Raw genomic sequence first — 24,112 nt, forward strand, 5'->3', positions numbered from 1 at the left:
CATGATATCATTTCCTTCATTCTTGACGGGGGACTGTGACTACACAAATCCATCAGAATGAAATGACTCACTGCACCCTTGGACAGCGATGGTATATACAGTCAGCTGTGGAAGGATAAAACTACTAAAGCAACTACTCATCCTCTGGGCCCCCTACCATGGGCCATTGCCAATGACGATGGATCTCTTCGCAAGACAAATAAGGCAGCTTTAGCCGGACACCTGCAGAAGAGTGTCTCCCCTACATAGGTGATCCCTGAACCATCAACAACTAACATTGACAGGATGAGTCTGGTGTAGAAGCTGAAAGGGAATGACAAAACCTTCGCCAATCTTGCAGAATCGGCACTAACCACTGTTCTCCATGAAGGAGCCATGACCTAGCACATAGATGTTGTCTTTGATATGTACAAGGAGACATCATTCAAAGATGCAGAAAGAGTGAAAACAGGAGCAGACATGACAAGCATCCAGTTCAGGTACATTGCACCAGGCCACAACATCCAACAGTGGAGGAATATCCTATGCAGCTCTGCTAACAAGGCCAGCCTATTTAAGTTCTTGCTAGACAAGTGGAAAGGTCCCAAGCACAGAGAGAAACTTCACAAGGTACTGTATGTCACGTGTGAGAACGACTGCTTGCGGATCGACAAAGACCACTGGGATGAGTTTCAGATCATCACTGCTGAGGACACAGATGTTATGCTGCTATGTGTAGGTTTCATCAAAGACATACCATGCCTTGTGTACCAGAAGTGCAGAACCCAGAATAGGACAAGATTCCTAGACATCAACAAGCTGGGACAATCACAGGGGAAAGAGTATGTGTTATTCTCTGGTTGGTATACATACTTTCACTGGCTGCGATACCGTCAGTGCATTTGCGGGCCAAGGTAAAATGGGCAGCTTCAAGCTACTGAAGTCTGACAAGATCTTCCAAGAGGCCTTCAGTGATTGATTGATTTATGGAATTTTTGGCTCGAAGGCCAAGCGCCGGAGCCGGTAGGCCATTCAGCGCATATTTATCTTTTAGATTAAAAAAATAAAAATAAAATTCAAGTAAAACAGTTAAAACAATAAACATTCACGAACACACTTCAACAACACTCACAAGCATTCACACACAATTTTAAATTTCAAAAAATAAATTTATGTCTTTTAAAAACTTTAGAACATTCTTCACACAAGCTTCCTCCCCTAAAATTTCTTTTAAAGATAAATCTGTTAAAAAATTTGCCCTGCGCTCATTAGAGAATGCAGGGCACTGAATTAAAATGTGTCTTATTGTCAAAACTACTTGGCAAGTGGGACATTGGGGGGCCAGCCTTTCTGCCCCACTTGCCATTAAAAATTTATGTGTAATGTAGGAATGGCCAATTCTCAGTCTTGTCAAGACAATGCTTGACCTTCTGTCCAAAGGAGGACACTTCCAAGGGTTCACCAAGGGGTGAATCTCTTTTAGTTTAGAACTGCCGTCCAGCCTTGTCCATTCTTCCTGCCACTTCCCCATTGTGTAACAATGAATCACTCCTTTGAAGTCCGTATGTGGGACTTTTTGGTCTGTTATTTGGTTGAGCCTAGTGGCGGCTTTGGCTGCAGCATCGGCCTGTTCATTTCCAGAGACACCCACATAGGACAGCACCCAGCAGAAGTTTACTTTTATCTTCTTTCTGTTGTTTATGAGAATCAGCCATTCCTGTATTTCTTGCATTAAAAAATGCTGAGGCAACAAATTATTTATAGAGAATAGAACGCTCATGGAATCCGTAAAAATAACGTTCCTACCACACAGAACAGAATTAAAAATAAACTTCAGGGCGTTGCTGGCTGCCAGCAGTTCAGCAGTAAAAACAGAGCTAAAATCAGGCAACTTTCTCTTTAAAACTGTGCTATCAGATACAACAGCACAACCAACACCATCTTGGGATTTTGATCCATCTGTATAAATAAAAATTGCATCAGTATGTACTGATAAATGTTCTAAAAATTCACTTTTTAGCTCTACAGCAGTTCTATTTTTCTTGTTTTTAAGAGGACACATTACAGTGGGGCATCGGTTCCAAGGAGGGAATTTGGGAGGCGTGATCTCAGCAATTGTGTTAGGAACAAGTCCTACCTTCTTTGTCCCAACTTCACATCTCACTTCTAAAGGTTTCAGCAGAGTACTTTTCCTTGGAGCTCTGTCTACCGGCTGCTTTACAAATTTGAAGTTTGGATTCTGTTTGGACGTCAAGACACGAGATATATATCTAAGGCTTAATTCCTCCCTGCAAATATACAGGGGAGGAATTCCTGCGTCCACATACAAGCTATCCACTGGAGATGTTCTATAGGCTCCCGAACAGATCCGTAAAGCCATATTGTGGACTATATCAAGCTTCTTCAGTGAACTTTTACATGCCGATCCATAAATTTGACATCCGTAATCCATTTTGCTAAGGCACAATGTTTGGTAAAGCCTTATTAAAGTTACACGATCTGCTCACCAGTTGAAACGAGACACTACCTTTAGTATATCAAGTCGTTGTTTAACAGTGTATACAACCTCGTTTATGTGATTTGTGCATGTCAACCTTTTATCCAAAACCAGACCCAAGTATTTTACTTCATCTTCATACGGTAATATGACACCCTCTAAGAATAGTGTTGGTATTTCTTCCTTGCGTCTTAGTCTGGAAAACCTTATGGCTTTGGTTTTTTCAGCAGAGAATCTGAAGCCCCTGCAATTAGCCCATGCTGTTGCTAAGTTAATAACCTCTTCAATCTTTTGGCCTATTTCTAATGTTGTCGATTTGCTGCACACAATAGCGAAGTCATCAGCATAAGCCAATCCATGAACTCCTGTGGGAACTTGTTCTAATAAACTATTAATGGCTATGCTGAAGAGTGTAGGACTCAGAACACTTCCTTGGGGAATCCCTTCCTCTTGAAGATATGCACAAGAGAAAGAAGAGCCCACTCGGACTTTTAGATAACGGTCAGACAAGAAGTCCTTTAAACACTTGAACATATTACCCCCGATACCCCACTCTGCAACTTGCTTCAGAATGCCTCCCCGTCAGGTAGTATCGTAGGCATTTTTCAAGTCAAAAAACACACAGTTCTGAATTGCGAAGGCATTCTGAATCTCACGAGTGATAAAAAGTAAGGGGTCCAGAGTGCACTTATTTCTTCTAAATCCAAACTGTCTGTTAGATAGGAGATTCTTAGATTCCAAAAACCAAACTAAACGCGTATTAACCATTTTCATAGAGCAATAGGTCTGTAACTTTGTGGGTCATGAGAGTCTTTTCCTGCCTTTAAGATTCCTATGATGATTGAAGTCTTCCAAGATTTAGGAGAAGATCCAGAAGACCAAAATTTGTTCAGCACATTTAAAAGGAGTTTCTTTGACGATATGGATAAGTGACCAACCATGGAATAAAGAATGTCATCCTCTCCAGGAGAGGTTGGGGAGGATAGAGATAAAGCATGATCCATTTCTTCCAAGGTGAAAAGAAGATTATATGCCTCCAAGTTCGTATTGGTAGGAGGAATAATCGTGGTCTTGGCTCTAATTCTTCTGAAATTATCTGCATAATGTAGTGGGCTTGAAATATCAGCATAATGTCTTCCAAAAGCCTCTGCTACTTCTCTTGTATCTGATATAAAACAGTCATTTATCTTCAGAATGGGTAAGGGAGATGGAGTAAACTTTCCTTGTAATTTTCTAATCTTATTCCATACTAAGGTAGGGGAAGAGTCATATTTCAATTCGCTAATATATTAAATGAAGGATTCCCTCCTTGCTTTCTTGAAGATTTTCTTCTGCTTTGCTCGAGCTCTTCTGTACTTTATCTTATTGACTAAACAAGGGTATCTCCGATATCTCTTATAGCAGGTTCTTGTAATCTTCCTGCTTAAAGCACATTCATTGCTCCACCAGGGGACTACTGGGCGTTGAGGTTTACCAGCTGTCCTAGGAATGGAAGAGAAAGCACCAGAGAGTATCATGTCTACCAGGTAGTCATATGCATCACAGTTACTACCAAAATCACTGGTCTTATAATTAATCTCTGTGTATCTCCTAAATAATTCCCAATTAGCCTCTCCTGTCTTCCATTTAGGTAAGCAAGAGGAGGGAGTGTTCTTTAAATATTTGATATGGATAGGCCAGTGGTCGCTACCATGTAGATCTTCATCTATTGACCAACTGTAGTCTAATCTTAAGGATGATGAACAAATAGTTAGGTCTATAGCAGAACTTGAGTTGTGAAAGACATCAAACCTAGTTTTGGAACAGTCATTCATCAAAATGACATCGTTACCATCAATAAATTCTTCAATTATATTGCCCCATGGGTCACACCTTGATTCACCCCATAGAGGATGTTTGGTGTTAAAGTCACCCATTAAAATAAAAGGCTCAGAGAGCTGGTCAACCAAAGATTGTAGGTCATTCAACTCAAACTGACGGGGGTGCTTATATATGTCTACGAGTCGATCTTCCAGTTTAGGTTCCAAATATAAAGAACATAAAGTAATCCATTTAGTGGTAAAGATTTGTACTGCACAAGCCTGCAACGCCGAATGTAGGTGGACACTTCTGTGGTTTACACATTTCTTAACAATGATACCAGTACCTCCATGGGCACGGCCCCCAATCATAGGAGGAGATCTGTAAAATTTATAATTAAGTTCAACATTAGGGGATAAATTGCCAAGCATAGTTTCTTGCAGACAAAAAACAGACACATCATGTTCTTTAAAAAGAATCCCAACCTGCTCTCAATGAGAATTAAAACCTTGAATATTCCATTGAATTATGGACATTATACTGTTTTCTTTTTCTTTTTGGGTCTACTGGTCTGGTAAGAGAAGTCTGGGAGAGAGGGTTTACAAGGTGGGTTCTTTTCTAATTTCTTTGCTTTCGCGGGTGGCATCCTCCTCTCTGACGATGGTCCGACCGACGATGTAGAGTCCAGGTTATTAGTTTCTTTCTTAGATTGTTTATCACGATTTGGGGAAGAGGATGGAGATGAGGGTGGACTGTGGAGTCTTTTACTGCGCACAGCTTCAGACTCCATAGCTTCGCTTCTGTGTGCCTCGACTGAGTGAGGCACAACAGTCTGTGATCCCTTTATTGGGGAACACCCTGAGTTTTGAAGTTTGATTGATTGAGAGGAGGCTTTATTAGAGGAACCCTGTGGGGTCCCGGCAATGAGAACTTTAGGTGCCCCTCTAGATGGGGCAGGAGGCATTCCCTCAACTGGGGATGGGAGAACCTCCGCAGGGGAGGGTTGACGAGTACTACAATTTCCAACTTGTGGAGAAGAACGATTTGGTCTAGTAGTGACTCTTTCACATTGAGGCTTGGGTTCAGCATTTCTTTGATCCTCATTGCTTCTGTGTACCTCTACCGAGTGAGGCACACTAGTCAGCAATCCCTCTACTGGGGAGTCCCCCAAGTCTGGAAGAGAGATTGCCTGAGAGGAGGCTGCATTACAAGAAGACTGTGAGGTTTCTACAATAGAAATCTTAGGTGCCCCTCCAGATAGGGCAGGGAACACCCCTTCAACAAGGGGTGAGGAAACCTCCACACAGGAGGCTTCAGGAGTACTAGAAATTTCTACTTGAGAAGAAGAAAGACCATTAGGTTTCATAGCAACACTTTTACACTGAGGCTTGGGTTCAATGTTAACAGAACCATTCATATTGGCATTTTTATTTCTATTGGCTTCTACAGTTGGCTGATCCACTTTACTATTTGTTTAACAACATCACTGTATCTTTTGGAATTACTTAATAGTCTTTTAGCATGTCCTACACTTATATGTTCTGCATGAGCTTTTAGTAGTATTTCCTGTTCCTTCTTACAAATTACACAGTTCTTATTTCTGGCATCATGCTCTTCTTTACAATTTATACAAACTGTTGGGTGGGAACAATCCCCATGTTCAGGCTGAGCACATATCAAACACATTTTGTCCCTTGCACATCTGCGGGAAGGATGGCCAAAACCATAGCAGTTGAAGCACTGAAGGGGACGGGGTTTAAACTGCTTCACATAAACAATTTCTTTTTCTATCTCTACATAATGAGGTAGATCTTCACCACAAAAACTTGGGATAATCATAGAAGAACGAGGGATTTTAGCAACCTTCCAAACATTAGTCGGGCACATTTCTAAAATCTCTTCTTCATCAAAGTCATACAGATCTCTATTAAAAATAACCCCTTTGGCATAACTAAAGGTGTAGTGGGGTTTAACTTACTTAATGTCTGATTTCTGTTTCAAGTTAAGCACCATGGCAGCTTGTTCATAAGATTTTACATGAATTAAGAAGGAATTTCTTCCAAATCATGATACCTGCAAGTTATTCAAATTACCACAGCCAAGGTGACTCTTCAAGAATCTTCTAAACTCGAACAAGTTAGCACATTCTTTTGCAAGAGTGATAATGAGCCACTTAGCTGGGTTGGGAGGTCTCTGCACACTTTCCTTCCTTTCCTCTACCGGCTTTTCTGGATAAAAGATATCAAAGTTAGGTGGCACTCTACCAACAAGTTGGGCTGAAGATTCATTCTCATTACAATTATTATAATCCAAGCAGGCAGCAGCTGCATCCTGATTAGAAAGAAATGAGATCCACACTAGCCAAGCTTTAAAGTTGTCAGTTAGTTTAACTCTGATCTCTTTAATTTGTCCAAATTTACAGAACTTTTCATATAAGTCTGTATAACTCTTATCAAGAGAGACATATTGTAAATGTAAGATTCTATGACTATTAGGGGCAGTATTTGATTGAATGATTTTACCGAAGTCCTTTTTCAAGCCAAAGTCGTCAACTGGGGGTTTTATTTTCGTTGACTCAATATTGCCAACATTAGGATTGGCAATATTAGGAGAGGGATCGGGGGATTTAGGAGGAGGATCAGGTAGTGGTGGAGGTTTAGAACATTCTGTTTCAACAGCCGCCATCTTCGTGTATATTTGTAAAGCCACACCATATATTAAGAAAGAAAAAACAGTGCAATAAAAGAAAAGTCTCTGCAGAGTAAGGGAGATTCCAGAAACAACTATTTACACATGCAGGGCCTCGGAGGTGAGTTTGAGACTTTGTCAACCCGGGGTTTGTCCTCTATTGTTTTGTCCCATTTAGGATGGGTCTGGCGTAGTCACTCTGCATGTGTACTGGATAGGGAGAAAGGAAGTCAGCAGCCTAGTACCTACCTCACAAACATGCATTCCCCAGTCGTTGGGCTTTCGGCCCTCGCAGGGAGTAGTGACCTCGCGGTATACATTCCCACTTGACTGGGTTCAGACATGTAGCTTGGAAGGCACCAAGATATCAGAACCTTCCTTAACAAGTATTAGAGAAAGATGATGAAAAAGGAGAGTAGGGTAGCAAATATGAAGGATAGGGATAGGGGAATTCACATAGGAAAAGGGTGAGGGACCCCCTATCTATTCACTACCCTAAAAACCTCATCCTAAAACAACTGTCATAGGATGAGGGCGACAAATCCTACGAGTATTCCAGTCCATAATCAATGCCAAGCTAGGGTCGTCAACAAAAAGACTTTTGGCTCAGTTTTCGTCTGGTAGCTCGGGGCTGACCTCTCCAGTATGGTTGCACCTGGCTGGCACAGCTCAGCCCGTCCTTACTACACGGAAGCCCCCCCACTACATCAAAGTACTGGGCTTCGGGGGGGAGGCCTTCAGTGAGCTGGGATGAACATTGACTGTGTCAGAAGAGCTGTTTGAGAAGCTGCAAAAAATCACATGCTGCATGTATGCACCGTCCACCCACACAAAAGATGTCAACATCCTTCGCTTTCACTTGTTCTGCGCCAGGCATGGTGGGGTGGAATCTGGCCATGTGAAGGCACCCTCACAATGCATGCTGCCCGTGCAAACTACCAGGCTGCTATATGGAGGCAGTCTCTGCAGACCCACCCCTCAGTGCCAGACCCTAAGGACAATGATTGGACAACGAATGAGGATGGGAAACTGGCCATTGAGTGGATGCATGGGTTTCCCGCGTCACCAGATACCGTGGTGGAATTTCTCTCCTGCAAGTGTACAAGGTCCTGCAAACTGCCAGAGTGCACATATCTAGTGAATGGCCTCATGTGCACATATATGTATAAGCTACAACTGTGTAGCAACCGGTCACATGAAGATGAGCCTACTGCAGAGCTGAGACTCCAATCTGGACGATGATGATACTGACTAGTTCTCAGTGATGTAACTTTTAGCTTCTATAATGTTACACGTACATGTAAGCTTATTACATATCTTTGTATCGCTGTTTGTGCAATAGTGTTAGCAGAAAACAAAGGAAAACTGCACAAGAAATATTCTGATTTAGTCTGGCGTACAGGTCTATTGTAAATTTCACTGAAAGTCTGCTCCAATTAGGCACATGATAATATGTAAGTGGGCTGCTTCACCAGTATGGGGCTTTTGTATGCATTTGTATGAGGTTAATAGATCATGGATAGAACAATAATGCCACTAAAATGGCTTTTACAGGAAAATGTCCCTCAGAAAACGCGATATTGGGTTGGTCTTTTCAAGAGGTGATAAATACCAATAAGCTATTCCTCTGCAAATGTTATCATATTAAAATGTCATCTAGGGATGTATACCAAATGAAAAATAGCAACTAGAATTTGCCCACCCAGATGGTACCGGTATGTGAAATTTTTGGTCTGTGTTTTGACAAATATTGTTGTCTTTCTCCATCATAACTGGGGCATTCCACCATAATGTGTCTAATGGTTATAGGAACAAGGCAATCATTACAAAATGGAGGAGGACTGCCCTCCATAAGAAAGCCATGGGACAATCTAGAGTGACCAATCCTCAACCAGCAAAGGGTTACTTCCTGTTTTCTGTTCAGTAATGTATAAGACCAAGGATGAATACTATCAGTAATCTCTCTCATCTTGTTATCAGCCTCAAGATCCCATTGGAACTGCCAAACAGATGAGATCTTGGCTTTCATTAGAGGAATATAATCTTCATAAGGTATAGGCCGTAAGCGAGGTAAGGGTGAGAGAGCGGCTTCCTTGGCCAATTTATCGGCCTGTTCATTTCCTGGTACTCTGACATGTGCTGGAACCCAGCAGAAGTTTATTTCATTACCTCGATGCTCGATTAAAAAAAGCCATTCTAAGATCGTTAAAACTATTGGGTGCCTTGAGTCGAATTGTTCTAAAAAGATACTTTGGGCAGTTTCCATGGGGGAACAACCGAATATTTAAAAGGAAGGATGGGAATCTTGGGAAGATTCATGTCCTTTAAAATCCTTTTCATCTGGTATCCAAAAGGCTATGGAAGTCTGATTGTTGAAACAAGTGCTGTTAAAATCTGCTTGAGCTATTCTAAAAGCGAGAATTGGGAAGCCTCTGCAATCTATGCCAGTATCTAATAGATGAGGTCTGGCGAATAAGATCTAACGACATTTCCCCTACATCAACTAATAAACTTGGTATTGGGGAAGACTTGAAAGCATCTGTGGCCAAACGAACTCCACCGTGGTGTACTGTATCTAAAATTTTCAGTTTGGATGAAGTGATCGATGAGTAAAACTCGCATCCATACGATAGTTTCGATAAAATAAGGGAGTGATGTAACTGCAAAATTGTTCTGCGGTCAGCGCCCCATGAGGTATGTGCCAAAACTTTTAAAATTTGCATTGTCTCTAGACATCATGTCTTCAGGGTTTTCAGGTAGGCTACCCATGAAAGGTGCTTATCAAAAATAAGTCCTAAAAACCTGGTTTCATCAACACAAGGAATCTGATCATCCTTTAACCAAATAGTAAGGTCTGGGTGCAGACTTCTTGGTTGGCAGAAATGTACGACGACAGTTTTGCTGGGTGAAAATTTAAAACCATTATTATCGGCCCATGAAACTATTTTATTGATGCAGAGTTGTAGTTTTCTTTCAGCTATTGCCATCTTACTAGCTCTAAATGAAATGGAGAGGTCATCTACAAAAAGGGTGGCAAGTATATCAGGAGGAATCACAGATGTCACCCCATTTATAGTTAAACTAAAGAGAGTGACACTGAGAACACACCCCTGAGGTACACCTTCTTCCTGTTGTCTTATTTCAGATATGACATTCCCAACTCTTACTACTCTAAAAACACAATTTGCTAAAAAGTTCTTGATGAAAAAGGCCATTTCTCCTCGAATGCCAATAGCATGTACAGCCTTAAGAATACCATGCTTCCATGTGGTATCATATGCTTTCTCTAAGTCAAAGAAAACACTGATATGATGTTGCTTAGAGACAAAGGCTTTACAAATAGAAGATTCCAGCCGAAGTAAGGCATCTGCAGTGGAGTGCATGCGACGGAAACCACATTGAATATCAGATATGATGTGGTTTCGTTCAAGATACCAGACTAGTCGTGCATTGACCATTTTTTCTAAAATTTTGTGAGGGCAATAGGATGGTAATTTGATGGAATTGAACCATCTTTATTAGGCTTAAGAAAAGGTAAAATAATACCCATTTCCCAAACACTGGGAAACGAATGTTCAAACCACATCCTATTAAGAAGTGCAAGAATAAAACCTTTAGTTACAGGAGATATATGTTTCAACATGGCATATGTAATGTCATCAGGACCTGGAGAAGTATCACTGCAGGAGTTCAAAGCTGAATCATATTCCTTTTCAGTGAAAGGGAGGTTATAGGATTCTTCATGAGGAGCAGTGAAGTCAAGATTACATTGTTGTTCTCTCATTCGGTATTGATATCCAGGAGAGCTGTTGTCTGGTTTAGATATATTAGCAAAATGATTTGCTAAGGCATTACTGACATCTTTAGGATCAAAGACCAAAGAGCCATCTAATTTTAAAACAGGTGGAGGGCTAATGATGTATTTCCCCGATATTTTTCTCAAGTTTTTCCAAACGATCGATGCCAGTGTTCTATAGTTGAATGATGATAAAAATTTAGCCCAAGACTAGGGTTGCTAACTCTGTTAGCTACAATAAAGGACATTAAAACTTTTTTGATATTTATTTAAGTGGCTCATCATAATAGATGCCAATATTAAATGCAGTTCAAAATTACATTTCTCTTACCTAAATGTAAATACAAAACAAGAATGAGAAGACATTTATTTTAACTTGATCAAAGGATCCTAATCTTTAAAACTATATTTGCTGGCTTTTTACTACCTTCAGAAAATTTGTATCATCTTTGCTGTTTTTAGCAAATTCCAACCTTTTATGTTAAAATGTATGAGAAGCTCATTCTTAATTCAACAGAGCATCAGTTCCTATCATATTGCCATTTAAATGACATTAAACTAAAAAGTCTCACAATAAGATGATGTTCCAGGAATTTATAGTACAAAAGAAACTATTTTGAAAACATTGATACATTTAAAGTCCATAGATTTAAAAATAAAATATCACTTTCTGGTTGTTGTTTTTGAGCTTATGAAGAGTTCAGAGCTTTTGATAGTGTTGAAGTGTCTGAATTAATACTACTTCATCAAAAAGTTCATCCATCTTAAAGCTTTTCTTCTAGCTTCAAGTGTTCTACTAATTCTACAAATTTCTGAAACTTTGGGAAATGAATGGCCTGAGAAGGTTTTGATAATTTGCCAAATGTTGAATTTCATTGAAATCTATTCTGTTTTTTCAAATATCTGTTGATAACATGAAATATTGGCACTACTATTACAAGTTTTCTCATAGATTTCACTATTCTTCTGATGTTTATAACAAATTACAGCTCAATTTTGTGAAGGGTCTCATCATTACATTGTTGTATAATACACCATATTTGTTTTGATTCTTAATGAGTTCAGTTGATAGGCGGAAGTATTGCCTTTCCAAATGTCCAACGGCACCTCCTTTCTTTCTCTATTGTTTTTCTTTTCTTTTTTCTTGGTAGTGGTTCTCATATTTAGTAACATAGTTTACTAATTTCTGGTTTTCCCAAAATGAGTGCCTTTTCTTTAATGTAAAATTGAGTTATACATAAAATGAGGCTAATTGTACACCCTGGTCTGCAGTCTGTTGCTCTCTGCATTTGGTATTGTGCAGAATGCAGAGTTGACAGAGTCTGCACTCTTACAAGAAGTAAACGCTTTTGCAATCATCACATTTTGAGAGCAGGAAATTGAACTACCATCAAACAATTTCAAAATAAAGGACAAATAGTGTCATTTCAAATTTCAATAAAGGACAAGGACAAGCAGAGCTGAATAAAGGATTGTCCTTTGAAATAAAGGACGGTTGGCAACCCTACCCAAGACTGATGCTTTGCTTCTTTGATGGTACATCGAAGTAATGCCCTGCTTTTACGATAAGCAACTAAATTCTCATCATTTCTATGGCAATGTAATCTAGTCAAAGCTCTTCGTGTTGCTCTATGTAGATTTCGTATGGTGTCAGACCACCACGGTACAGGGCGTCTCCTAAACTTTCCAGATGACTTTGGGGTGGAATTTATGCCAGCAGTGTAGAGTGTGTCATTTAAGCACTCCAGTGCAAATTCTACTGAAGAAAAACTGTCAATACTGTTCTGGACAGTACTCAATTCTTCAAACTTGTCCCAGTCAGCTTTTTCAGTGCACCAGCGAGGAATACCATCAGTAGGAGCACCTTCCTGTGTATACAATACAGTGGGATAGTGATCACTGCTTCATAAGTCATCAAGGACTTTCCATTCAAAGTCCAAAGCACAATTTGAGCTGCAGATCGATAAATCTATACATGATGTAGAGCCAGTCTGAATGTGATAATGAGTAGGTTCACCAGTACTTAAAATGGTAATGTCCTCCTGCTCCAAAATAGATGAAATTAGATTTCCTTTCTGATTTAAGGTAACATCACCCCATAATGGGTGATGAGCATTAAAGTCACCCATAATAATGAATGGCTGAGGTAATTGTTGAATAAGATTCAACAGATTATCTTTGGTTATATTAGTATTTGGTGGTAGATATAGGGAGCAGACTGTATATCTGCGATTCAAGCTGGCTTGTATCGCAACAGCTTGCAATCGAAACTGAAGAGGGATAGGAACATGAGGTATATCTTTACGGATATACAACATGCTTCCCCCATGTATACCAATATCTGGATCATATGTAGTACGGTATGCTATAAAGTCTTTAGGGCATGGGGTGAATGAGTCTAACATTATTTCTTGTAAGGAAATAATATTAGGTTGCTGGTCATGGATTAGCAGTCTCAATTCCTCATACTTGGCTCTTAGTCCCTGACAATTCCATTGGAGCAGAGTGAATTTATTTATGGTTCAGGGAATGTCGGGTGGTGTTGTTACCCAACTTCTTGGTCTTAGACTGTGGGATTGAATGGACCTCAGCTTTAATTGGAAGCTTTGGTGGTTTAGATGATTGAACTCCAGGTTTAATTTTAGTAGGACCTTCTTTAGGTCTACCAGAGGTGGTAGAACTTCCCTGTGGCCCTACAGGTACAGGGGGAGGGACTGGCACTTTCTCTATAGGTACAAACCGATCTCCTGTTGATCCTTCTAGGTTGAGGAAAAGGTTTCCCACTCCCCTCTCAGGGGTGGGAAGAGGGCCACTAACTGGGCTCTTGGGTGATGGTGTAGGGCCTCCCATGGCCCCAATATGGGAAGAGTTGTTAGATGGCATTTTGGATACAGCTGTTGTAGAATCTCTATTCTGAATTTTGCTACTTGGGCAATCCAAAGAGTCTGAACTCCGTGTTCGCTTATTGCGAGTTAGTTGGTCAACTGATCTATAGGTTGATTGTTTGCACTTTATCTGGTGTGACTGATCGGTCTACATTTTATCCGTATTAGGCTGTGTATTAGTGGTAAGGTGGCCTGTAGGCTGTAATTTGTTGCCAAGGGCTTCTGAGTATGTCTTAGTATCAGGTTTTGATGAATCAAGCACTTTTCTTCTTGCTTCAGAGTAGCTAATATGTTCTCTGACCTTTATATCTAGGATTTGTTTTTCTAGTATATATTTTTCATAAGATCTACAGGAAGCTGGGTGCTCTTCATGACAATTAAGATACTTCGATGTTTTTGTACATTCTCCATGTTTGCTTTCACTGCATTTGACACAAATCGGTGGTGTTCCTGCTAATTTCTTGCGACATGTGGTGAATATATGACCAAACATTTGGCAGTGGTAACATCTATATATAGTGGTAACATCTATATATGGTCTAACCTTCAGTTTATACCAAGCAGCAGATATTGATGATGGAAGATTAAGCAGGTCAAATGTTAAGATTATTAGAGGTTGGTCTACAAGAGTGCCATTTTCTTTTTGTTTCATCTGGCAAACACTTGAAACATGCTGGGATTTCAACTCTGTTAAGAGCTTTTCTTCAGAAAACCTCAGTAGTTCCTTGAGGTAGACAACTCCTCTACATTGGTTGAGTTTCTTGTGAGGGGTACAATCTGCCTTATACCCAGCAACTTTTCCAATGTTCTGCAATTTTGAGCTCTCTTCTGGAGAGTTAACCTCTATCAGAAGTGATCCACTACTTTGGGGGATGATTTTGGGTTCCCTGCCAATACATTGGATAATTTCTCTATGGACTTAAAAAATGTCTAAAGAGTCAATGGGGTTGCCATTGAGCATGGATAAAGTTAAATATTTATTATAATGGGACTCAAAAATCCCAGGCAAAACTTCCAATTGTCCTCGTGGATTAGTTAGAGGGGGGAAAGACTTCTTTATTCTTATTTTTCCGCTGTGGTTTAGTGGAATAGGGTTCCAGTGTGATAAAAGACTGTGGACTTTCATCTCTAGAACCAGTAGAGGCCTTGCTCATATCCTTGGTCATGCATAGGTCATCAACATTAGGAGAGTTTTCTCTTATAGGTTTGTCTTGACTGCAGTGAGGGTGACCTTACTGGGGGCGGTTCCCCAGTCAGGTGGTTACGAGGCAAACTATGTTTGGGGCACCTTTTCTAGCCCTCTCCCCATGTGGGGTGAGCATAATGAATGAATAATTGGGATTTATCTAGCGTCGCAACATCAATGGTCATTGACGCCGTAGTATTAATGATTAAGAAAAGGAAGTGGTAAAAAGCTCAAGAAATAAATAAAATAAAAAAGATTAAAATCTAAAGATCATTGAGAAGATCAATAGTACTAAGAAAATCAAAAATAGAATTTATATTGCAGTTATATCCCAGAACATTTCGAAGGGACAGATCTCCATCTCTGTGTTTTGACAAATATTGTTGTCTTTCTTCATCATAACGGGTATTCCACCATAATGTGTCTAATGGTCATAGGAACAAGGCAATCATTACAAAATGGAGGAGGACTGCCCTCCATAAGAAAGCCATGGGATAATCTAGAGTGATGGGGTGAGCAGAGTGGATCCTGAGTAGGGCTGCTCAGTCATGTGGGTAGCTACCGAACCGTGCTGTTGCCTCAATCCCAACACGAGAGCGATTTATCTTGCCCACACCGCCTATGTGTAGTTCGTGACTAGAGGCTTCCAGAGATCACCTTCTCCTGCCCCCATCGTCACTAGCCATCGCCATAGGGCTTTCTTTAGGGTGATTATGGATGGAGGGTTGATTTGATGATTGCTCATGAAGGATTTCATCTTGTGAGGTCATCAACAAAAGGTCAATTCCGACAGAAGAAGAAGGGAAAAACTGAAAATAGTAGGAGGATTGAAAGTTGGTTGCTCTTGGTCTGGGCGCTCAGAACTGGCCTTAGTAGCGTGGTTGTACCTGCCAGGGTGTGTGATTTCCCTGCTACCTTCGCCCAGTTCTTCATCGCACCTCACAAGCCCCACCACCACATCAAGGTAGCAAGCCGTCGGTGGGGAACATATGGCAAAGCAAGCAGTTTTCTCACGAATTTCCTGGTTCCAACATCGTTGTTGTAGGCACACTGGAGACCTAATTTTTGCACCTTTCTCCATACTGCCTGTCCCCAGTGAAAACTGCAGCCATGTATCGTCACTTCTGGCAACACAGATGAAATTGCCCGCCACATCACACTTTCGAAGTCTATCATAATTCTTCATACCACCATGTCACCTTCCAGAAGTTCCTCGACTGTTTAAAAAAAATTCTTATAGTCCCGTTTCCATTTATCCAACATCAGTGGTACTTGATTGAAATTCACATTGGATTTAACAAATGTATTTATACTGAATAGCAGTGTAAATGGTAGTTGAATGACTTTAAATGTGGCATCTGCGTATCAGTGTTTTGCGTTCTTAAGTAGCAAGAGGTGTCATTTGTCTCCAACCATCACATCTCGTCGACATGTGGTCATCACATATCTGGAAATTGAGATCCAATGGTTCCTTTGGTTGATTTCCCCTGCATGTTTGATTCCCCTGTCTTACTAAATTTGCTGGGGCTGGGATGGATTCTATCAGAACATCTGGATCGACTTCCTGGAGGATTACTTCATCCACAATCTCTGGAGCTGGTCTGACGAGGTTGTCATCGTGTCTCTCTCTCTCTCTATATCACATCCAAAGCCTTAGAAGCAACAGCAGTGCCGGCAGTTGGTGGGTGGCAGTGTGGGTATTATCCTCGTATACACGTGTCCCTAACTTGCTTCAGGACCATTTTGCAGGAGGTAGTCTTGTTCCAAACAGCACATTGCCAGTGCACAGCTACCACTTGTTCTACACTTCTCAGTATGCACACATCCAAGACTGTCCATCAACTTGTCCTTTCCTCTTTGTGATGACAATGTGACACTTTCATAGGTGATGTCTTGTAAAGACTCTTCCATCGTGACATCACGTGCTTCTGGACCTCTGCCTTCATCCATTTGTTCCATACAGTGATGTTTGTCCACTGCATCTTGAAGTTCAGATGCTGTGTAGGGCGGCTCTTGAAAAGGGTCTTCCATTACATCTGCTTCCGAAATATCGACTTCCATCACCTGCTCCCCAGCTCGCTCAGAATAATGTTGCATCAGGGCTCCTTCCCATTTGGATGTGGTGTAGGGAGGTTCTTGCTGGTCCTGAAAGCTTTCCCTTCCCACAGACAGTCTTGCATTTTTGGTAACTGGTACTAACGTTATTTCAGCGCTGCACCTGATGCATTTCTAGATAATGTTGCGGCGTTCTCTCACGGATTGTGTCACATCCTTAGCGTGAATAAAATCCTGTAGTTGTGGTATGTCATGACCTTGCATGAATAAAGTCTCCTGTTTGTAATTTTTAAGGCACGCCTTACCTGAACATGATGTATATTATAATTAATGTACGTTATTAATGTACCATCTCAGACTCAGAAATTGCAATACTGGGTTATAGTGCTGTGTGTAATGATAGAAAGAGGGCTGGAGGAGGGATATGTACTTTCATTTGCAATGATATAGCATTCAACCCCTAAACAGACCTTATGAGTAATGAGGCCCTCAAAGCTGTGTGGATAGAAATAATGTTACCTTAGTCTCATCACATCTTATGTGGGGTCTGTTACAGGCCACCGAAACAGATGTCTTTATATAGCACATTAAAATCTACCTGTTCCAACTGGGTCAATATACATGGCCAAGAAATTATCTTAGGTGATTTTAATACAAACCTGGTGAGTACAAACAATAACCTTGTAAAGGCAATGATTGACTTGCTAAAATCTCTTGGATTGATACAACTGATTGACAAGCCTACTAGAATAACAGGCACTTCTAGGTCTATTATAGATCTTATCTTGGTATCAGATTGCAATAAAATAACACAGGCTGGTGCTTGTGATTATGATTTTAGAGACCACAAGCTCATATATTGTACTAGTAAAGCTAGGAATATGACTTTCAATAAGCACAACGCAGTGAAGCTTCATTCCATGAAGCATTACTCACAGGAACATTTTGTAGATGAACTGAGTAGGACAGACTGGTTGCTAGTACCAAAATGTTCTGATGTTTATGAGGCTTAGTCTAATTTTAAGTACACATTTCTTACTATTAATGACAGAGTAGTGCCTCTCAAAGAGATACAAATAAAACAGAGGGTGTAACTATGGATGACAAACGAAGTGCTGAGTTTGATTAGAGAGAGAGACAGATTTATTGCAAGATTTAGGAAAAGTAGAAACCAGGAGGACTATAATGGTTATCTACACTATGGGAATCAGATGAAATATTGGAAGGAAAAAGCCAAAGCTGTTTATTTTACTAACATGGTGAACCAGAACAAAAATGATCCAAAGAAGCTTTGGCAAACTCTGAAGAACCTAGAAGCTCATGGTAAGCCTAGTAACAAAGCAGATAGGATAGAACTTATGATAAACGGTGAATTTAACTCTGACAAGAACACAAGTTCCACTACTCACATAAAAACTTATGATTGTCCTGAACAGCATTCCTTTATCCTATATGTCTGCATCATATTCAACAGTGCTTTCATGTTGACCCTATCATATGTTTTTTCCAAATTGATAACAGCCCAAAAGACATCCTTACTTGATACCAAAATCTTTTTGCATATCTGCTTTACTACAAAAAATTTACCCATGCAACCTCTTCTTTTCCTAAACCAACACTGTTATTCCCTAATTATTCTCTCTGTTCCCCTCCTAATCTGCACACCTTCACATATGCCTTTCCAACTACACTTAACAGACTGATCCATCTAAAGCAATTACATTTAAATATGTGCCCTTTTCTTTTGTATAGTAGAACTATACATGCACTCCAGTCCTCTAAAATGATAAAAAAAATTCTAACTACTCTAATAAGACCAAAACTTGAATACGAAGCAACACTATGGACACCCAGTACCAAAAAGAATATAAAAAAATTAGAAAGAATACAAAGAGCAACAATGAAACTAGCACCAACTCTTTCCGAATTGACATATGAGCAAAGACTGTCCAAACTAGAATTACCAACTTTGGAACAAAGAAGGGAAAGAGGAGACTTGCTGACTATCTATAGAATAATGAAAGGAATGGAAGTCTTAGATATGAATGACTTGTTAATATGGGATAATGGTAAAACAAGACACTAAAAGAAACTAAAAAAGGATAGTTACAGAAGAGATCTGAAAATGAACAGCTTCCCACACAGAGTGATAGATACTTGGAACAAATTAGACAATGAAACAGTGTGTGCAAACACTATTCAAGATTTTAAGAAAAAACTTGATGCTGAGAGATACAAAGATGGGTCACCACGAGCATAGCTCTCTTCCCATATAATACAACTAGGTAAATACAGACCCCCTCCCTTAAGCACACATTTAACAATGTCACTAAACTATCCACTATAAGTGTTCCACCACATGTCAGGCACAACACATGATACTCATCTGACCCAGTTGTTTACCAGCTTTCATAATTTTTTATGTTTTTGTATCTCGTCTTTTCCTGTGGCCCTCTCATTTTATTCTCCCATCATCACAATAATTTTTCTAGCATTTTCCACTACAATCAATCCCTCCCTAACTTCCTATATCCAACATATCCCTGAAATTCTCTAACCATCTTCCCCTTACCACCTTCACTCCCATTCGTATCTGTCTGCACACTTTACCTTTTCCACTCCATCTGATTCACCCTCACTTTCACATTTCTTTTTTTCAAATTCTTTTCATCCTCCTTCCCAACTTTACATATGCACTCCTGTTTGCCTCCTTCTCCTTGTGTTTTGCTCCTTCTCTCTTCTTTCTGTCCTCCTCATCCCATGTACCATCTTTGTGTACTCTACAGTATAACTTCCCCCTTAAAACATGCCTATTCTTCTTCTACTTTTGTTTCTCACTTATCCCTCACCACCTCCCACACTTCTCAAATTCTGATATTCTTTCTCTTTTGTTCTCACTGAATTTGTTCACCCTCATTACTTCTCTAAATCCCTCCTTTTTCCTCCACTCTCAATTTCCTTTTTACCTGATAATGATCTGAAAATCACTTGCTCTCCCCTGAAAAATATCAACATCCAGAAGGCTTCCAAGCCTACCTCTGGGAACCACCACATAGTCCATATATACCCTACATACCTCCCTCACCTCCACCACTCTTTCCCACACATACTTATGGTTGTTTACCCTCTTAAACACTGTGTACACCATTATCAACTCCCTTTCTAAACACACCGCTAACATCTCTCCAATATGGTTTTTACCACACAACCTGTATCTCCCAACTACTCTATCGGTTCATTTCCTACTCTAGTATTTAGATTTCCCCCAAACTATTACATTTATACTCCTCCCAAAACACTTTACACAAATATCAATCCTAATAACCTCTCTCTTCTTCTCACTTTTCTCACTATCACAACTTCATCCATTCACAAATGCCCATAACTTTTATTCCAATGTTACCTCCACTCCATCATGCACTTATCTATCTCATCACTTGAAAGAAATACCACTCTCATTTGTCACTCATGACAGCCTCCCCACTATACTCCCAAATTCAAACTGACCCCTCCCCTCCAACATAGTTTCACACAATGCTACCACATCCTTTTCTTCACATAACCATGCTGTCAGTCTCTTCCCAGTTACTCTCAACTCTTCTGCCTTGAAATTTCATATATACACAATTGCTTATATTTTCATTAAAATATGCAACTCCTTAAACAATATGCAGAAAACTAACCTGAACACAACTTACCTATAATAGCTATTCCATAGCCATATTTTTCTTTGCCCATCCGGTAAGAACAAGTGGGTACAGTGATTTCATGAAGGTGGTCACTCAAGTTCTCAGTCACCCACATATTACCTTCTGCATAAAGAGGCCAGAATTCATTTGCAAGTGCATCTTTCCTCTCACCAATAAAATGGAAAGACTCATGCTCATGGCCAGAGAAGATTAATGATGGCTCATGGCTAACAATCACCTGAAATCAATGAAGAGAAGCATTAAAGGAACTCGTGTCCTTCACATCATGAAAATGGAAAGAAAGTAATGGCTGTTTCCATACATTTTGAAGATAGGCAATGATTGATAGACCATATTAACAAATTTTAATGTGTAACCACAGTTCTCTCTTGCATGAGACCAACACCCTTTATGTTCGCCACAGACATTAGATTGACCCATAAATCACCAGCAGAAGAAACTTTGTGTCTTCTGTATTGTGTGTGTTCAACAGAAGCTAAAATGTTTTGTGCCTTTGATGTTGTCACTGCATCTGGGGTTCTTTCATTCATTAATAGTTTATCTCTCTCATTCTGTTTTATTTAATTTCCCAGTGACAGGACATCCTTAATTACAGTTCCTAAATCTCTTTCATATGTCATCTCCACCCTTCACTGTCATTTCTTCCCTGCAGATTTCTTTACAATTAAAGTCACCCATTATAATTGTTCTTACTCCATCTTCCATTATCTTATTTAGTGTTATACTTGTGTCTTCTAACATATTCTTGTGTTCTCTCTCTTTCCATCATGATCATTTCCACTCTATTCTTTCCATATGTATCATTTCTCATATTTATATCCTTCTTAGTCAGGAACATAACTCCACCACCTTGTTTACTTCTCTGTTTCTAATCCAATAATTATATACACCATGCCCTACACTTTTGGGTGGTGATGGACCTTTCAATTTTGTCTCCACAATTCCCATTATGTCAGGTTCCTTTTCCATCAGGTAATCATTCAGTTCATTCAAGCCTGTTATTAATCCATCTCTATTTGTGAAGGACACTTTTAATTTTCCATTACCTCCATCCTGTTTTCGGTTTCCCTTCTGTTTTTCTCTCCTATGAGAATTTCTCTTGGACTCTGTTCTGTTCTCATTTTTTTCCTTAGCTTCGATTCTTTTTTTGTTTTCGCTTTCTCTCTTTCCTCTTTATTCATCTCTCTTTTTATCCATACCTATTTGTACCGACCACTTTCTGCTAGTTTTCCTGTTTTTGATAAGACATTCTCTACTGTCGTTTGTGCCCTGAATTTAATCTTAATTGGTCTGGTCTTGTCTATACTGTATTTCCCTAGTTTATATATGTCTTCAGTTGCTTTCCCTATTTCCTGTTCACCTTCTTGAAATATTTTCATTACCGTGGTCACTCCTTCTTTCTCATCTCTTACTCTTGTAGTCCTATTTGGATTATGTTTCTCTTCCATTCCTAACATAAATTTACTTTTTTTTTTTTATCTGCTAAGTCTCTTACTATGTTTTCCTTCTCTCTCATCACTTTAATAACTGTCTCCTTAGTGTGTTCCTTCATCCGCTGTTTCACTATATCTCTAAATTCAATTTTGCTATTCTCCCAGACCTTTTTCCAACCACTTACCTCTTTTACTATGGACTCTTTATTATTCCTCTTTAGTTCCTCATTCTCATCCTTTACTTTTTTAACTGTCTTTTTGGTTCTTCTATTTCTTTATTTAGGTTTTGGTTCTCTTTCTTTAGTTCTTCCTATTCAATTTTGCTATCCTCCTGAACCTTTTTCCAACCACTTACCTCTTTTGCTATGGACTCTTTATTCTCTTTATTATTCCTCTTTAATTCCTCATTCTCATACTTTACTTCTTTCTGTCTTTTTAATTCTTCTATTTCTTTATTTAGGTTTTGGTTCTCCTTCTTTAGTTCTTCCAATTTATCAACTCTGTGTAATCATTGCAAGTTGACTGAACCTAACCTCCCATGATTCGTTCATTTTTGTTGGTTTTTCCTCCAGACTTGCTAATCGGGGGAGGTTGTCATCCCCTCCCTCATTAAATCCATAGAAATAATTATTTCCACTTTCTATTGCACTGCTCTCATCTATATTTCTAATTTTATGCCTTTACTGATTTGTTCGACTTCACCTCTGTCGTCTGTACATCTCTTATTTACATTCCTTCTGACGTCTGAGGCCCGTTCGTCCCCCTCCTCATTTTCTTCCGTTTTCCTCAATAATCCCTCCCCTTCTACTTTTTCTTCCCCTTCCTACTACACCACAAGCTTTCCACTTCCCTATTAATACAACACAGGTACTCCCTCATCATTGAGATCCACGAAAATTGTAGATTTTTCCGGAGTCCAAACTTTGTTGTCACTTCGACTAACTTGTGTGTGTGTGTACAGTGAATCCCTGATTATCTGCAACTCATCATTTGGAACCCCACATAAATACAACTTTTCCCATCAAAACTAACATATGCATATTAGCAATTCTCCCATGTATCCACGAGGTCTATGCATCTTGGTGCTAATACTCATATTAAAACTTAAAAAAAATTCCTTTCCTTAATCTAAATATTATGAATTATCATTTAATCTATAAACACAATTATCAGTTAAAAATGAGTGAGAGATTAATATACAGTTTATAGATAAATATAAATCTCAAATATGATTACTCCCTCATTACAATGGTTTGTGGAAAAAGGAGGATGGGAGGAAATAGAAGGAAGGGTAGTGAGTGGTGGGATGAGAAAGCAAAGAAGCTTGCACATTAGAAGAAGTGAGCTTTCACAGACGAGTTACAAAACAGGACAAGAGAATCATACAAGAGGTACAAAGAAAATATAAGTAAATCACAAGATAAAGGAGGCAAAGAGGAGAGCAGATGTGAAATGGGGTAAGAGTATGACAGGAAATTTTGAAAGTAATAAATATGTTTTGGAAATAAATTAAGAGGAAGAGGAGGTGAATCAAGTAGAGAAGAAAAGGTAAAAGGTGCAGATGGAGAGATGATAATGGAAGAGAAGGCAGTAGGAGGAAGAGTATTTTAGGGAGTTGCTAAATGTGAAGGAGGATAGGGAGGGAGAGCTAGTTGCAGTGGGAAGCACTAAGAAAATGACAGTGATGAATGAGGAAAATGGAGGAGAAATAAGGAAAGATGAGGTAAAGCCAGTTGTTAAGATGATGAGAGCAGGTAAGGCAACTGGGTTGGATGGGTGTCATGCAGAATGTCTATGAAAAGGAGGTACAGTGATGGTGGACTGTCTGGTGAGGTTATTTAGTATTTGTTTAAGAGAGAGTAGAGTGGCAGCAGACTGGAGGAGTGCCTACATAGTTCTCCTTTACAAGGAAAAGGGACAAGTACGAGTGTAGTAGTTTCAGAGGGATCAGTTTGTCAAGTGTAGTTGGGAAGGCTTATGGGAGGATCTTGATTGAGAGGATCAGGAGAGGAACAGAGGGAGTAATTGGTGAGGAAGTGTGGGTTTATAACAGGTAGGGGTTGAGTAGATCAGATTTTTGTGG

At 39.6% G+C, this 24,112-nt stretch overlaps 1 protein-coding gene across 5 annotated transcripts in view; it reads right to left on the bottom strand.

The window, feature by feature from the left end:
- The window catches only part of Mppe (Metallophosphoesterase), a 284,426-nt gene that overhangs the window by 69,143 nt on the left and 191,171 nt on the right, over nucleotides 1–24,112 (bottom strand). For 4 of the 5 annotated variants that reach the window (XM_076182536.1, XM_076182551.1, XM_076182557.1 and 1 more), the window contains exon 6: nucleotides 20,585–20,813. In XM_076182536.1, the coding sequence (XP_076038651.1) occupies nucleotides 20,585–20,813 (229 nt within the window). Of the gene's footprint in view, nucleotides 1–11,022; nucleotides 12,629–20,584; nucleotides 20,814–24,112 lie in introns of those variants that run through there. The other variant, XM_076182541.1, reaches the window with a different exon arrangement.

This window comes from Oratosquilla oratoria, chromosome 3 (assembly GCF_046742065.1).
Source record: "Oratosquilla oratoria isolate Oo_2021 chromosome 3, ASM4674206v1, whole genome shotgun sequence".
In the NCBI taxonomy this organism is placed as follows: Eukaryota; Metazoa; Arthropoda; class Malacostraca; order Stomatopoda; family Squillidae; genus Oratosquilla; species Oratosquilla oratoria.